The sequence below is a fragment of the Bicyclus anynana genome, chromosome 17, assembly GCF_947172395.1.
Source record: "Bicyclus anynana chromosome 17, ilBicAnyn1.1, whole genome shotgun sequence".
Taxonomy (NCBI): Eukaryota; Metazoa; Arthropoda; class Insecta; order Lepidoptera; family Nymphalidae; genus Bicyclus; species Bicyclus anynana.
Genome location: NC_069099.1, coordinates 8,750,815 through 8,765,601, shown reverse-complemented (window position 1 = coordinate 8,765,601; position 14,787 = coordinate 8,750,815). Strand labels below are relative to the sequence as shown.

The 14,787-nt window shown below is 35.1% G+C and overlaps 1 protein-coding gene across 2 annotated transcripts in view; it reads left to right on the top strand.

Annotated features, from left to right (window-relative positions):
* Nucleotides 1-14,787, top strand: part of LOC112048041 (RNA polymerase II elongation factor Ell) — a 99,849-nt gene that overhangs the window by 69,201 nt on the left and 15,861 nt on the right. For both annotated transcript variants that reach the window (XM_052886649.1, XM_052886650.1), the window contains 5 exons: nt 4,118-4,269; nt 4,902-5,345; nt 9,543-9,613; nt 10,326-10,482; nt 11,091-11,323. In XM_052886649.1, the coding sequence (XP_052742609.1) occupies nt 4,118-4,269; nt 4,902-5,345; nt 9,543-9,613; nt 10,326-10,482; nt 11,091-11,323 (1,057 nt within the window). The remainder of the gene's footprint in view (nt 1-4,117; nt 4,270-4,901; nt 5,346-9,542; nt 9,614-10,325; nt 10,483-11,090; nt 11,324-14,787) is intronic.

Sequence of the window (14,787 nt, the reverse complement as noted above, 5' to 3'; positions counted from 1 at the left end):
TTGATTGAACTTATTATTCAGTACCTAATTTATGTATAAACTATATAAACTTATTTTCACTAAGTATGACTTTGAAGAACAATTGCGATGTGACGGGTAGCAGCGACAGTGATTGTACAATTATTTTGTGGCAGAGGAAACGCCTCGAGCAGGTCCCAGGTCTTCTGATCTTGGGAGTAGCTTCAAAGGATCCCTTTAGAATGCATCAACGTTCTTCATCCCTGCCTGACATGTTCTTCGTGCTCACACTAAACAATTTATGATAAACAATAATTACAATACAAAACATTGCACAAAATTACTAACGCGACTGGCAGAGTGACGGTATCTACGCTGCCTAACAAACAATTAAGCGTAAGTCATCAAATACCTACCCTCTTATGCCAACACTGATAACTTCCCTCTACAATAACATAAGTAATGAATGTTAATATCACCTGTAATCGAGGAACTTTTAACACAATGCCTGAAATACTAATTCTAAACAATCTATGCTTCTCGCAGGATGCGTAACTTTAATTATTTTAAATTTGTGACTGCTATTTATCAAATACTTTTGTATTAGAATTAGAAGATTATTTTCGATAATAACACACGATTTTCGAATCGTCATCATCCATGATAGTATTTCATTTTAATACACATATGAAATTCATATTTAAACTAGTATCTATTTGGCATGGAACTTAAATATTTGCTATAGTAATGTTGCAACTAAAAGGTTTTGAGTAAACTATCAGCTGATATTCTAACAAAACAAGACACTAACTAAACACTACGCCGCTCATCGATAAGGCGCGCTCGTTTCTTTTTCTTTTGTAGGTCATTGAGCGGTTGTTGCCATAGTTTGTGACCGACAAATTCGCCATGAGTGGCTCCTTTGCCAGAAAACTCGTATAGTAACTTCGTATTTAAAGTCCCCGTTTATAATTTGATCGTAAAGAAATTTAAAATATTCGACTTTGATTTCTTATTTGCAATTAGTTAGGTTGTTTGCTTTTGGAAGTTTGCATGTAGTGGTAAAGGTGTACATGACAGTAGACAGTTGATAATAATCAGTGCGTTAGTGTGCAAAACTGAAGGAACGTTCTATTTAGCAGCACAGTTAAAACTGACGTCTGTAGCCCGCCTAACGTAATGAACGTTTCGTTCTCAGTGTATGAAATGGACTATGAATTAGAGTGCCGTTATCCATCAACAGATTTTCGAAATTGACATTGATTTTGACATGATTTTCACTACCCTGAACCTTCCGACAATTTGTCAAACGACCTATTAGGTCTATAGAAACGGCCACGCATTGTAGCACCGAAAATCCTCGTCTTGTGAATATCCTTGTTTTTTTAGAGTCCATGCATAATTCTCTTTTTTTGATATGATAATGTTAATGTGACGGATGCCTATGAAGGCGTCTATTACTTCTCTATGTTCAGTTTATACACTGTGGACTATACTGTAATCCAAACAGACTTCTTGGATTAGATTAAATATAACCGAGATAGTACTTAAGCCTAGAAGGCATTTATTAAATTAAGTAATGTTAAATAACTTTCAGTAGTAATAGAGCTAGATCTATTAGTAAACTTGAATTAGGTTTGTACGTATAGAGAATGTTACGTTCAGTACCTAGTTTTTAATAAAGAACGAGGAATTAAAATAACTAAGCATACAAATTGACTAAACTTAACCAAGAACTTGGGTTAATCTTTCAAGTTACTAAAATATGTTTCCATCAGTAATTGTAAACTAACGACGTTGTGGTAAAGCAAACTGTCTCTATGACGAATGTGTACTGTAGAGTGTAACAGGTTTTAGAGAGTTGCTGCGGTCTGTGCATATACTTGCCTACTTATGTTGTTGTGAATCAATAAATACTTGCTAGAGATTTATATCTAAATGTATATAAAGGAGATGGTCCATTTCAGGTCCACTCTTGTACCCCGTATCATTAAAATTTAAGAAATACAAGGATTTTATTAAAATTTGTTAAAGTGAATAAATCGTAACTAAATAAAAAGAAATGATTAAAATAAAAACCCAAGTTTTTGAGTTGTAACAAGATGGCGCCTATGGAGCAACTATGACATGACAATTGACAGCAAACGTCAAACCGATTAATGCATTGAAAACGTCATCTATCCGCCATTGTTACCCTTATTATTGTTGCATTTCTTGGGAAACAATGAATATTATTTCGAAAGAATTAAAGTAAATTCGTAGATTTGTATAATCAAAAATAGTTAAAAATAATATTTTCTTGTATTTCCGCTGGGGTACAATGACTGATCCAGGGCTCCATACAATTTTGGACCATTTCCTTTACCAAATAAATCTTATTTTTGCATCAATGACGTGATTATATCTAAAAACACTATTTTACAGAAGGTTATATTTTTTAACTTTCAACAAATTTTCGTGTCAGAACTAATGTGTTTTTCAAGTATTATAATCTTAAAACTTGCAAAACACCCTTGTTTTGAAGTTAAAAAATAGTCTTAAGTTTTTGTAAAATAGTGTTTTTCGAGATCACGTTATTGAAGGAAACAGGTGATATATACAGAAGAGTCAGACGATTAGTTTCCATCACGTCAGATTGTGGTCAAGCGTGAGCGGGCGCATTATAAATAAATAATACCTTTCCTTTTTTTGTCAACATTGGTATACAGCTTTCTCTTTTTTTCTAGTTTTTCGCAGTAGGTTTTGGTCGCGTGGTTTTGATATTTCCGGGCTAATGGACACTGTCCATTAGCCCGGAAGATTTTTCCTTGTTCATTTAAATATATGATGACAATAGTAATCAAAAACTCCATTATACAAGATTGGAAATTTCTATTAATTGACTTGTTGTTAATTGCTTGGCAACAAATATACCTACTACGGAAAATATTTTGTAGAGAGATCCACTACACAAATTGTTCTGTGTGATAAATGTCTTATGGAAGGCAAATATTGTATTTCTTAACTCATTGTTAATTATGTACCTACACGTCCTGTCCTTCAAGTTTAATTTTAAAAATACATATTGATAAAGTGTCAATCACAAGGTTATTACGGTCTGTTATAATTAGTCGTAGAAATATACTTTTGAGAACAAGTTTGAAAACAAGATTGGACACGTAGGAAGCGATTAATCGAATGTCTCGCCTAAGTGAGTCGTTAGATCGAGGTATTATTACTTTATTGCTCGATGGAAGGGTTATGACTTTAGGAGTCCATTTTTGTTTTTATATGTGGATTTATATTTTAATATTAATAAAATAGGAATAAAACAACACAAGCTGGAATGATTAAATTGTATTCCAAATAACTCATTCTTAAAAAGATCGTTACTTTAGTAGATCGTTTATACATTAATTAAATTTAACTTAACCCACATAACATGTCACATAGACCACAATACCCAACCAAACCTCAGAATAAAACCATAATCATTAATGAACAGTACAGATTAAATAAAATATTTATCTGGAAGAAGGAGTTTTTATATGTTGTCTTATGTATTTATAATTATTAAATAATTAAAAATATAACAATATTAATTTCGTTGAGAATATGACAAAAAGGACAGATTTCTCAAGTCTTTGTAAAATCTTAAAATGTTTATAATTTGGTTAGTTATGTGGTCAATGTTCACGCATAACTTCTTTTTGGTTATAAAAGTTATGACGCACAATTAAAACGTAATTAAAATGCCTATAATGAAGACCGGAATTATTGTCGTAAAAGCAATATAAATTACGTTAACATCCATATTAATTGACTTCACATAAATATCTAATTATTTTAACGTCAATTTATTTTTGAAGTAACTTCTTTACGCACGCTTGACTTGGATAGTAAGCTGGATGCGTTACAAAAAGTGTAATCGGGCGAGGCGAACATACGTTGAGAAGGAGAGCTAAACAAGTTTTACTTCAGTGGTGTGGTTAAAAGCACACTCGTTTTTTTCTTCTACAAGACTATTCTGTAATGACGTTTTGTGAAACTCGCAAGTGTGAGATTCAGTTTCACCTATATCTCTCTCTGTCTAACACGATACTATAGAAAGAGAAAGATAGAGTTGAATTTAGAACTCGCACTTGCGAGTTATACTAACAAAATTGGTGTCTTATTGCAGGGTTCGTTTGAGTGCGTTCGGGGTGGCGGCGCGCGGCGTCTGGAGTCGTGCGGGCCGCTGCCGCGGAGGATGCGCGTACAGGCCAACGACGACTCGTACGAGGCCACCAAGGACCGCATGTCCAGAACTATCGCCGCGGAGCAGAGCAAATGGTAATGTTCAACATTCATCATCATCATCATCATCATCATCATCATCATCATCATCATCATCATCATCATCATTCACTGCTGGACATAGGCCTCTTGCATGGACTTCCAAACAAAACGGTCTCGAGCCGCGAGCATCCAGCGGCTCCCTGCAACCCGCTCGTTCAACATTCACTTGAGTACAATTCGGGCCAGCGCCAGGCTTCTAAAGTCCACTAAGTAGAAGAAGACTACCAGAGCAAATGGTAGTGTACAGCGTTCGCATAGCTTTCACCAGAGCAGCGAGGAGAGAACGAGTGATAAGCGGTGTAGCGGGCAAGAGTGACTAAAACAAGAAAATGCTGCCTCCGAATTCAAATAAAAGAAAAGTAGCCAAAGAAAAATAAGACATCGCTTCTGTCTGCTGCTCTCCTCTTTTGTGGAACCAACCTTTTGTGGACCTGTGCTTGTCGCCTGAAATACCTTTGATGCAACCGACAAGACCTAACCTAACACGAGTACCTACTTGTCGCCTGAAATACTTTTAGGAATGACGAATATCAACTAGGACAATAAGTAAACGTTCGACACGATGGTGATACTATTTCAAATGATTCATGTCATAAGTCCATTTAACAGTGCTTTTTTTATTTCAGCACCCGCGTCATAAAACCTAACCAAACGGATATTGGGCGACGAGTCAAAGTACGCTCAACACACCCCGCATACTCCAACGGGCCGTCGAACCAGACCGAACGGCTCGAGAGACCCGAACGGCCCGAACGGCTTGAGCGGTCCGAGCGGCCCGAGCGGCCCGAACGCTCAGAACGGCCCGACAGACCCGAGCGGTCGGAACGGACCGAGCGCCCTGAACGGCAAGAACGTCCCGAGCGGCAGGAGCGACCGGAGCGGTCTGATAGACCCGATCGGACGGAGAGAGCCGAGCGCGTTGAGAGGCCGGCGGTGGTGCCGCCAGCGACCCGCCCGCCGCCCGTGGCGCCGTCGCTCCCCCCCACACAGCCCCAGCAGCACCCTCAACCACTCCCCCATCAGGCGCAGCGGCCTCCCCCCAACCCAGACCTCACGAAGCGGCCTATAAAGTGAGTATACCACATATCAAGTATTATAGCCTAGTCTAGCTAAACCATGCCTCATATTACAATCACAACAACTTTGAGTTGTTTTGGCTGGACTCGAGAGTTGAGAATAAATTTATTGTATTAAAGAATAAACCCATGCAATAAGACCCTCATAATCTCAATAACAGTGAAATCTCCTCAGTAACAAACTTGTTAAAAGTACTATAATAACTGCATTATTTAAATAAATTTACGGCGTTTTGATACTTTTTGATTCATAATTTGAATATAATGGTAAAAATATTTTATGTACCTGCACTCACCGGTCATTATAACGTACGATAAATACCATTATTACATTACCTATTCTCTAATGTATTTTCATTCTAATTAGGTAAATAAAATATTGACAATTCCTAATCTGTGGAACACTAGTTATAAAAATGCGGGTATTCCCATCTAACTTGAAATAAATTCTACATGACTGTTTTAATCTGCATGTTCAAACATATCTATCGCCCGCACATTATATGACACAATTTTTCATGAAAAACTATTGACTTAGAATAAAGCGTTGTGCAAAATGGTTTATAATACATTCCGTATATTTTACAATCAAAAGCCCAAATTTAAAATATTCTACCTTTTTTAGATCATTGCAAACTGTGATTGCAACAATGTATTCACACCTTATCTAAAATTATTATTATTAAAAACTTATTCAATGTCAGATATTTAACCTGCCTAAGATAATCCTTTCACATTATGTTAAATATTTCGATTGTTTAAACTTTAATGCAACTATTTGAATAATAGGTCAAGAGAGTGTGGTAAAATTACTAAGGCTGTTGATTTGAAGCTGTAAGTTTATAAGGTGGTTTGTCTACCTGTTCTGTGTATGGAAAAACTAACAACAGTCGCACAGTCTTTGACAGTTTACTTTAGTGTTATAGGCGTTTTTAAAGTTTGTTTATTTCTATCTAAGATGGATTTAATAAGCGAAACTAATTTGACTCGTAACTTAGGTGAAAGTTAACTAACAGGTAGTGTATGGGCTTATATCTTTTATCATACCAGGTATCTTATCATGTTAATGTTGCACGCGTTTATTTAATAAATGGTAGACCACAAAAATATTAGACGGTTCTATCTCATCATCATTATAATTCTCAATGTCATTATCGCTGGCTAAGTACCCTGCTTACGTCACAAAATGTCTTCCTTTTCTATTATGATAACTTATTATAAGGGTATACACATACTTTATGTTTCAATTTCAATAACCCTCCAAACAAGTTGAAGCTCTCTGCCTAATATAGATAAGTGCATAGTTGTGTGCAAAATAATATTTATAAAATAATATTCGCTGCTATAAACATTTGTATCGATAAATATACGTGTTGCATTGTAATGTTTATTGTCATATATTCGACTTTTAAGAAACTTTCATGACCTCATAAATGCCCTTGATTTCGTCTCTGTAGTAGGAATGGAATATTTTCATTAAAATAATGTAGTTTCCCAACTAAATGATAATCCATTTTATGTTTAGCTGATAATACTAGTAATCTATTAACTTTATGACTAATAAATATTTATTGAAGTGTTCCAAGATATCATTTCACCATAGTCAGCTTAAGTATGTAATATTCTACTGCTGCTATGGTCGCATCTTATATAAGAATAATAAATCCTACTGAATTAATTTACTATTTATATTAAATATTAATTTATTAAATAGATAATATAATACGTTTAAGTCTCGTCTATGTATGAAAAAAAAAATGTTATCGCATTATCAAAAACAAAAGTGTTGTTGATAATATATGCGGCTGCTATGTACAGGATGTGGCTAATATGTGGAGCAGTCAATAAAATTATTCCACGCCAGCGGTAGCTCGTGACTTCTTTCGCGTACTCTGCTTACGTACCTTTTTAATTTAAACTACATTCTCTTTGTCTATCTTTGGTCATACCAGCACTATAGTATATAATTAAATATTTTTTTTAATCTTTTATAATTCACCTATTTATGTGCTTCCACAAAATTAATTACTTTTTCTACTCTAATATTTTTTGTATGTATTTAAATAAACCTATATAGAAACACTGTCTAAATCATACATATTCTACAGGGTGAATTCAAACACTTATTTTTTGACGTTGCTTAAAAAATAGTAACAAAATCCGTTTTATAGCCTGAAATTAAGCGTACAGACAATCAAAGCGTTTTCATAGTGATTTAGATTTTTACCAGATGGGTCTATCCACATATGTAACGATGCTAAGTGGAGGAATGTTGTGGTCATGATTTGCCAATGCTTCAAACGGGCACGTAAAATGGCGTCTCACTTTCCATTATTGGTTTTGTAATACAAGTAAGTCTAACTTTACATGGCGATTAGTACGACTGGCTGACTCATGCCACAGCCAAGGTTGTGTACAAATTATTAACTTAAAACAACTCAAGGCGAATAATTCAAGAGTCGTGATTTCTTTGCGCCGCGTTGGTGAATTGCTTCTTCTCGTATTTAACTAATTAACTCTAATTAGTTAACTGGCAATTTGCACTAATTTGCTGTTATTGCTGATTGTGATTTATAATGGTTAGTCTGATGGTGGTATTGTGGTCTGCATTGTGACACAATATCAAATAGATAATGTGGTATACCTATTATCAGACACCCTCGATTATCATATCAGCCGGTGGACGTCCACTGCAGGACATAGGCCTTCCAAACATCACGATACTGAGCAACCTGCATTTTGCCATTCCAGCACTTTGGGACCCCAAAGTCCATCCCCCGACTATATCGGCTGAGAAAATCTTAGTCCTTCTTTAAAGCAAAGATTTTCGTTCCCTTTCATTAAAGGAAAATTCTCCTTTTGACGAGCTTTTATATGTTCCTAGAGTTAGTTTTCCTATTACTTATATTACGTAGCCAAGCGAATAATTCTCTTTTAACGGATACAAATTCTAACATGCGATTTTTGTGAAATAAAGTCAATAAGTACTTATAACTAATCCACATGTAAAACTAGTATGAAAATTCGTTTAGTATAACGTAAAGTATTCTTTCTTCTCTTTTATATTCTCTTTCTGCTACATGTTTTCAAATGTGTTATAAAAAATGTACAACCTACAAACTTTCTCATACTTAATAATAATATTCATTGACTTGACGAAGTTGAATTAGTAAAGCCGTACCGTTTCTCTGAAGGCTTGTAAATCTACCGTTTCTTGCTAATAGCGTTATGGTCCTTCGCACATGTTTATTACGTAGTTTATGAACGTATTTCATACATTGTAACTTAGATTGACTATAAGTTGCGTACATAATTGGATATGTTTTTGAGTAGGTAAATCATTTATTTTGACATGAACATTGCCTGGAAACAGAGGTTGTGTTATGTTGTAACAGTGCTGTTTTTATAATGTATCTATCAGAACAATATTACGAATATTGACAAGAGTTCAAGCAGTACTATACAATCACACTAATATAAAGGCGAAATTAAGTATTTGCTCCTCCTTTGCAGTCGAAGTGCAAAGGAGGAGCAACTGAAGCGATTTGGCTGAAGTTTGGAATGGAAATAAATTTTATTCTGTATACATACATACTACTTTTCATCCCGGAAAAAAAAGTTTCAAGTATAAATGCCAGTTGTAGGCACACAATGTCGTTTTTTCTTGTGAGATCATGAAGCTTAATTCTGCCAGTAAATGTAATGAAAGCCAATGGATAGATAGAAGCAGTAAAGTAAAAGAAGTATTACTTCACAATAACGAAAATGAAAATGTTTGAAAGTTTTACTTAAATGAAGATTTAAAATGTGTTTTTATATTAAAACTTAATGATTTCGTCTAAATTTGCTGTTGATATAGTTCGCTAATACACAACCTAAACCATATTGTACTTTTCTTAACTATGTTTATAAATTAGATTGTCAGTAATGGTTTACAATTAAAAAGTATCTGTATACTTGTATTAACAGATAATAAAACTGCGTAAAAAGGGGTCTAAATAACAGATTAGAAAACAATATCTTCAAATACTTTATACCATGTAAACTAGGCTAAAATAATGAAAAATAATACTTATAATAAAATAATATACCATAATGTTAAAAATGTTATAAGTAGTCATATAGAATTCTTAAGCTATCCTTATGTTCAGTCAGACATAAACTAAATGGAAACCTTTTTTTTATTTTCAGAGAAAGACTTATACAATTATTAGCACTGAAACCTTTCAAGAAGCCTGAACTGTACGCCAGACTCAGCAGTGGTAAGTAACATGCTCACTTTAATACTTCTACACTAATATTATATAGAGGAAAGATTTGTATTTATGTGCTAGCTGACGCCGCGCGGTTTCACCCGCGTGGTTCCCGTTCCCGTAGGAATACGGGGATAATATAAAGCCTATAGCCTTCCTCGATAAATGGGCTATCTGACACTGAAATATTTTTTCAAATCGGACATTTAATAATAAATTAAATTAATTTCCGTTTAATTTAATTAATTAAACGGAATATTTTTCAATAGTTTATAAGATTACTGCGTTCAAGCAAACAAACAAACTACTTTAAAACTACTGGACTAATTTGATTTTTTTTTTTCACCAATAGAAAGCTACATTATCAGGGAGTAACATAGGCTATATTTTATCCCCGTATTCTCATGGGAATGGAAACTACGCGTGTGATACTACGAGGTTGTAAATTAAGTGTCTGTCTTTGAATTCAAAATAACTTAATCAAGTGTTTATAGCTATTTACAGATGCCAAAACACAGTCTAGCTTTTTTTTAGATTTTGTATGTCTGTCTGTTTGTTTGACCGGGATAATTTTTGGAAAGGCTAAACGGATTTAAATTTATTTTTAAGATAATCATTTTAAGATAATCAGAGATTATTGAGCAACATATAATATTTTTAACCCGGAAAATCCATTATTTCCGCGGGTTATTTAAAAGAAATTGTTTGATTTGTGTTTCAGAGGGCATCAAAGAAAAGGAGCGTATGATGGTGAACAAAATCCTGCCAGAGATTGGCACGCTCAAGGACAATTGTTACCACTTACGTAGGCACATATGGAATGACGTTAATGAAGAGTGGACCTTCTATACGGAGGAAGAGAAACGTATGCTCAAGAGGTTTGTGTATGAAACGTCTTTTTTTTAAATAATGTTAGAGTAAGTATCCAAACATCGTGAGGAAACCTGAATACCAGAGAATTTCCTTAATTCTCTGTGTGTGTGAAGTCTGTCAATCCGCATTGGGCCAGCGTGGTGGACTATTGGCCTATCCCCTCTCATTCTGAGAGGAGACTCGAGCTCAGCTGTGAGCCGAATATGGGTTGATAATGATGATTGTCATATTACCATCATCATCATCAGCCTATTTTATACACCTATATGCTCCTTGAGACTACAGAGGTGCGATTCCGGTTTGCACTGGTCGATGAATATTTCTTCTATAACACATCTTATGTGAATTTGAACATTATGATACAGGATTGCAAAACTAAAATGTATAGCTTTTCGTTGATGCCACAGCGCTGTTACCAAATTTGGCTAGGCAGGGAGAACAACACGAGCAGAGAACGGGGAGTGTTGATCGATCGTCAAGGAATTCCTTAACCCTACATCCTGTGGTCACAAGTTCAGGACTCTGCTCGGAGTTTTTCACGGGCACGGTGAATCCATGGAATGCTAAGATATTCGTCTCTTACAAAATTGACGTACTGTTGTCCACCCCCCAGGCGGAAACCTCAAAACCTAACCCCCCCGCTGAGCAGCGACTCGGCGAACTCGCTGTCGCCGCGCGCGTCGCCCGGCGCCGGCAAGCGCGGCGGCGCGGGCCCCGACGACGCGCCCGCGACCAAGAAGCAGCGCATCTCGCACTACCGGAGGCCCTCGCCGCCCTCCTCCGGCTACGCGACCACCTCCTCCGGCGAGCGGCACGCCTCCGACAACGAGGACGACCGGACAGCGGGTGAGGAACAAAAATGCGCTTATCACACATCACAATATCTCCAATACATCCAGGACAATACCCAGCGATGTGTGGCATAACCACAGAGTAACCAGAGTGAGTCTTTACAAGCAACGTAATGAAGCCGGCGAAACCCATTAAAAAAAACAAACGTCACCATGACAATCGCATATACAAACTTTTTTCATTATTTGTATTTCAAAATTTAACACCAATAATAACTCCATCTTATTTCTTTAGTAAACATTTTTTAAAATATTTAAAAACATAAGGCGCCATTTTTGAATGAACAACAAAAATGAAGTGGGAATGAAAAACAGATATACTTATACCATACGATGATAGGTTTGAAACTATTAACTCATGTAAATCATAATTTACATTCACTTTCTGACGGAAATTGAATACCCTTTCAGGCCTTAAACATTAAATATCTATCCAGTTATATACAGTTAGTTTCATGTAGGATGGTGCAGGTGACAGTTCGTTTTACTCTTGATAGTTTGCCGCGATTACTACGTATTATGAACGTCATACAGGTGACTGTCACAGTTACCATGCTATCTGAAAAACACTTAAATTAAAGAATCCTGAAACAGCACAAATTATACTACCTTAACTAGTTATGCTGCTTTGATCTAGCGGGAAATAGGAAAGTGGCTATGACAGAATGCATAATACATTTCCGTTTATTATGTGAAACATCAATTGGACGTTCTTGCATAATTTTGTGAAATTAGTAATTATGTAACTTAGTTATCTGTAATATGATAAATTGTGATAAGCACCATTAAACGAAATAATGTACTGTTTGAAAGATTTATTGTCGATTAATCTGACATATCATCCTGTAGGATTTCATTATGATAAGAAGCCAATGTAGAGGTGTAAATGTACACAACAAATATAAAACAAACTATCTTTAGTAACATTTATAACTAAGATTAGGATGAAATTTGGTATAAAGATAAACATACCCTATGATTAGTAGCGTGCACAGGGGTTTATCTAGGGTAGGCACTGTACATGCTTATAGTGCTAAATAAAAAAATCCTTCTTCAATACAGGTTCATTTCGTAATATATCGTTAATATCGTTGTCTAGGTATGCAGTATATTTTCGCATGTATGATGTGCACGTTACTTCCTATGATACTAACTGATAATGTAGATTTCTATTGTGATAGAATTTAAAAAATCTATCCAGTTTAGCTGTATAAGCGCAACAAACAAACTCTTTTTCGCGCATTTAAAATATAAAAAAATAAAAAACGTTTGTCTATAAAGTCGGTTTACTGACGATGGTTGAACGTGACAACGTCACAAGAAAATACTGATGGAATGGTTGCATTTTTCAAAAGAAAATGTTAGTTTTTTCTAAAATACTGTTTAATAATCTTCATAGACCAGAATATACTTTATCCTGTAAAATAAGTTGGCAACCCTAGAGCGAGGGACCGACGCATGACGTCATCTTTTTTCGAGTGTGCAGCCGGCTACATCGAATTATAAGACGTTGTCACGTCAAAAATAAATACGGATTATCTTTGTTATCATTTTTAAAGAATGTATTTTGGTAATCACCCTTTAAAACATTTCGTCGTCGTCGTTGTTATCAACCCATATACGGTTCACTGCTGAGCTCGAGTCTCCTCTCAGAATGAGAGGGGTTAGGCCAATAGTCCACCACGCGGGCCCAATGCGGATTGGCAGACTTCACACACGCAGAGAATTAAGAAATTCTCTGGTGTGGTTCGATGTTTTCCTTCACCGATTGAGACACGTGATATTTAATTTCATAAAATGCACACAATTGAAAAGTTGGAGGTGCATGCCCCGGACCGGATTCGAACCCACGCCCTCCGGAATCGGAGGCAGAGGTCATATCCACTGGGCTATCACGACTTACAATAAATATATTGTCACAATATACTCATAATGAATCTGCAGTTACAATTTCTGCAAAGTATTTTCCCGGTACAGGTACTTATGATAATATGCACTACGAAAATTGGATCAATGCTGCCGTATCGCAATTTGCACTTAAATAGACTTGTTTACAAGCGACTCTGATAGCACCATGCTTGGTTGTTCTCACGCGTTAATTTGTTATTGACTTTATTCCATACATTACCAACCAACTAATACTTGAATGTTTATATAATAACCACAGATTAAGAATAATAGGCAGATAGAGCGGACGGTACACGACGGTGTCGTAGCCGTTCCAAATACGAAATTCAAAAACGAATACATTTTCGAGTCAGTACGGCACGATGCGTCGCGTCAGTAATTGTAATATTATTCAAGAAAAATGGCGTCTTGTGTTTTTAAATATTTTAAAAACTGTTCACAAAAACTAAAGAAATAAGATGGGAGTATTATTATATTAATTTGCGTAATTGTTGTTAGTGTTAAATTTTGAATAACAAAATCTGAAAAAAAAAAAAGGTTTCTATATGGGGATTTTAAGATTGGTGACGTTTGTTTTTTTCTATGGTTCTCATCGGCTTCACACGCTACTTGTAAAGACTCATTCTGAATCATTGCTTATTCTGTGATAATGACATTCTGTGGAATCAACATTCCACATACAGAACGTATCTTGACAATGAAACTGTTGTTTTATCTGTTTGTATATCGTAGCGATAGACGAGCGTAGCGCATTTGTACCTATTTAAGTATTATTTGACATCGCTTGCGTTAAAGTAATGTCTGAATTTAACAAAAAAAAGCTTATTACTTAATTATGGATTTTAACTTTCTTTGACAAAAAATGCGTTTCGTCTTTTCAACAATCTTTGGTTAAGACTAAAGATTGGTGCATGAAAAAAAAGTATAATTATTACTGAATATGTATAAACTGAATTACACCAAGGTGAATGACAGATATCAGAGCTCAATGTTTTTTTTATTTATTGATAAGACTGATATGTGGATGTTTATTAAACTCATAGTATGCCTTAAAGATTTTAATAGAGTATATGTTTCTAAATTGTTAATATAATTAATTAGAAATATAAAAGCGTTTATTCACGTCTGTCTGCTAATTATTTGTTAAAGTGGTTAAAACCGCTGAACATCAAAGTTGGGCTATTTGAAGTCTAGGGGTTTTTCATTAAAGATGTGAATTTTCAACATAATATATCATAACATAAATTTTTAAAAACACTGATTTTAGGCTAAATCATTAAAATTATATTGGTAACCCCAATAAATGATGGATATGTGGAATGGATGGATGGATGTGACAACTGTTTAGATAAATGAGCATACAACAATGTCATTCTTTATCTGTACAACACTATTTATATTTTATATCATGAGTAGAAGAACTAATATATTATTAAAAGAGGAAAAAATTGGTTCCACTTACAATTTTCTGTAAATAAAAATCTGCTCTCGATAGGCCTTAAATTTTTGAACTTTAAGTGAACATATTTTTTTTTTATTCTCTTTTAAAGA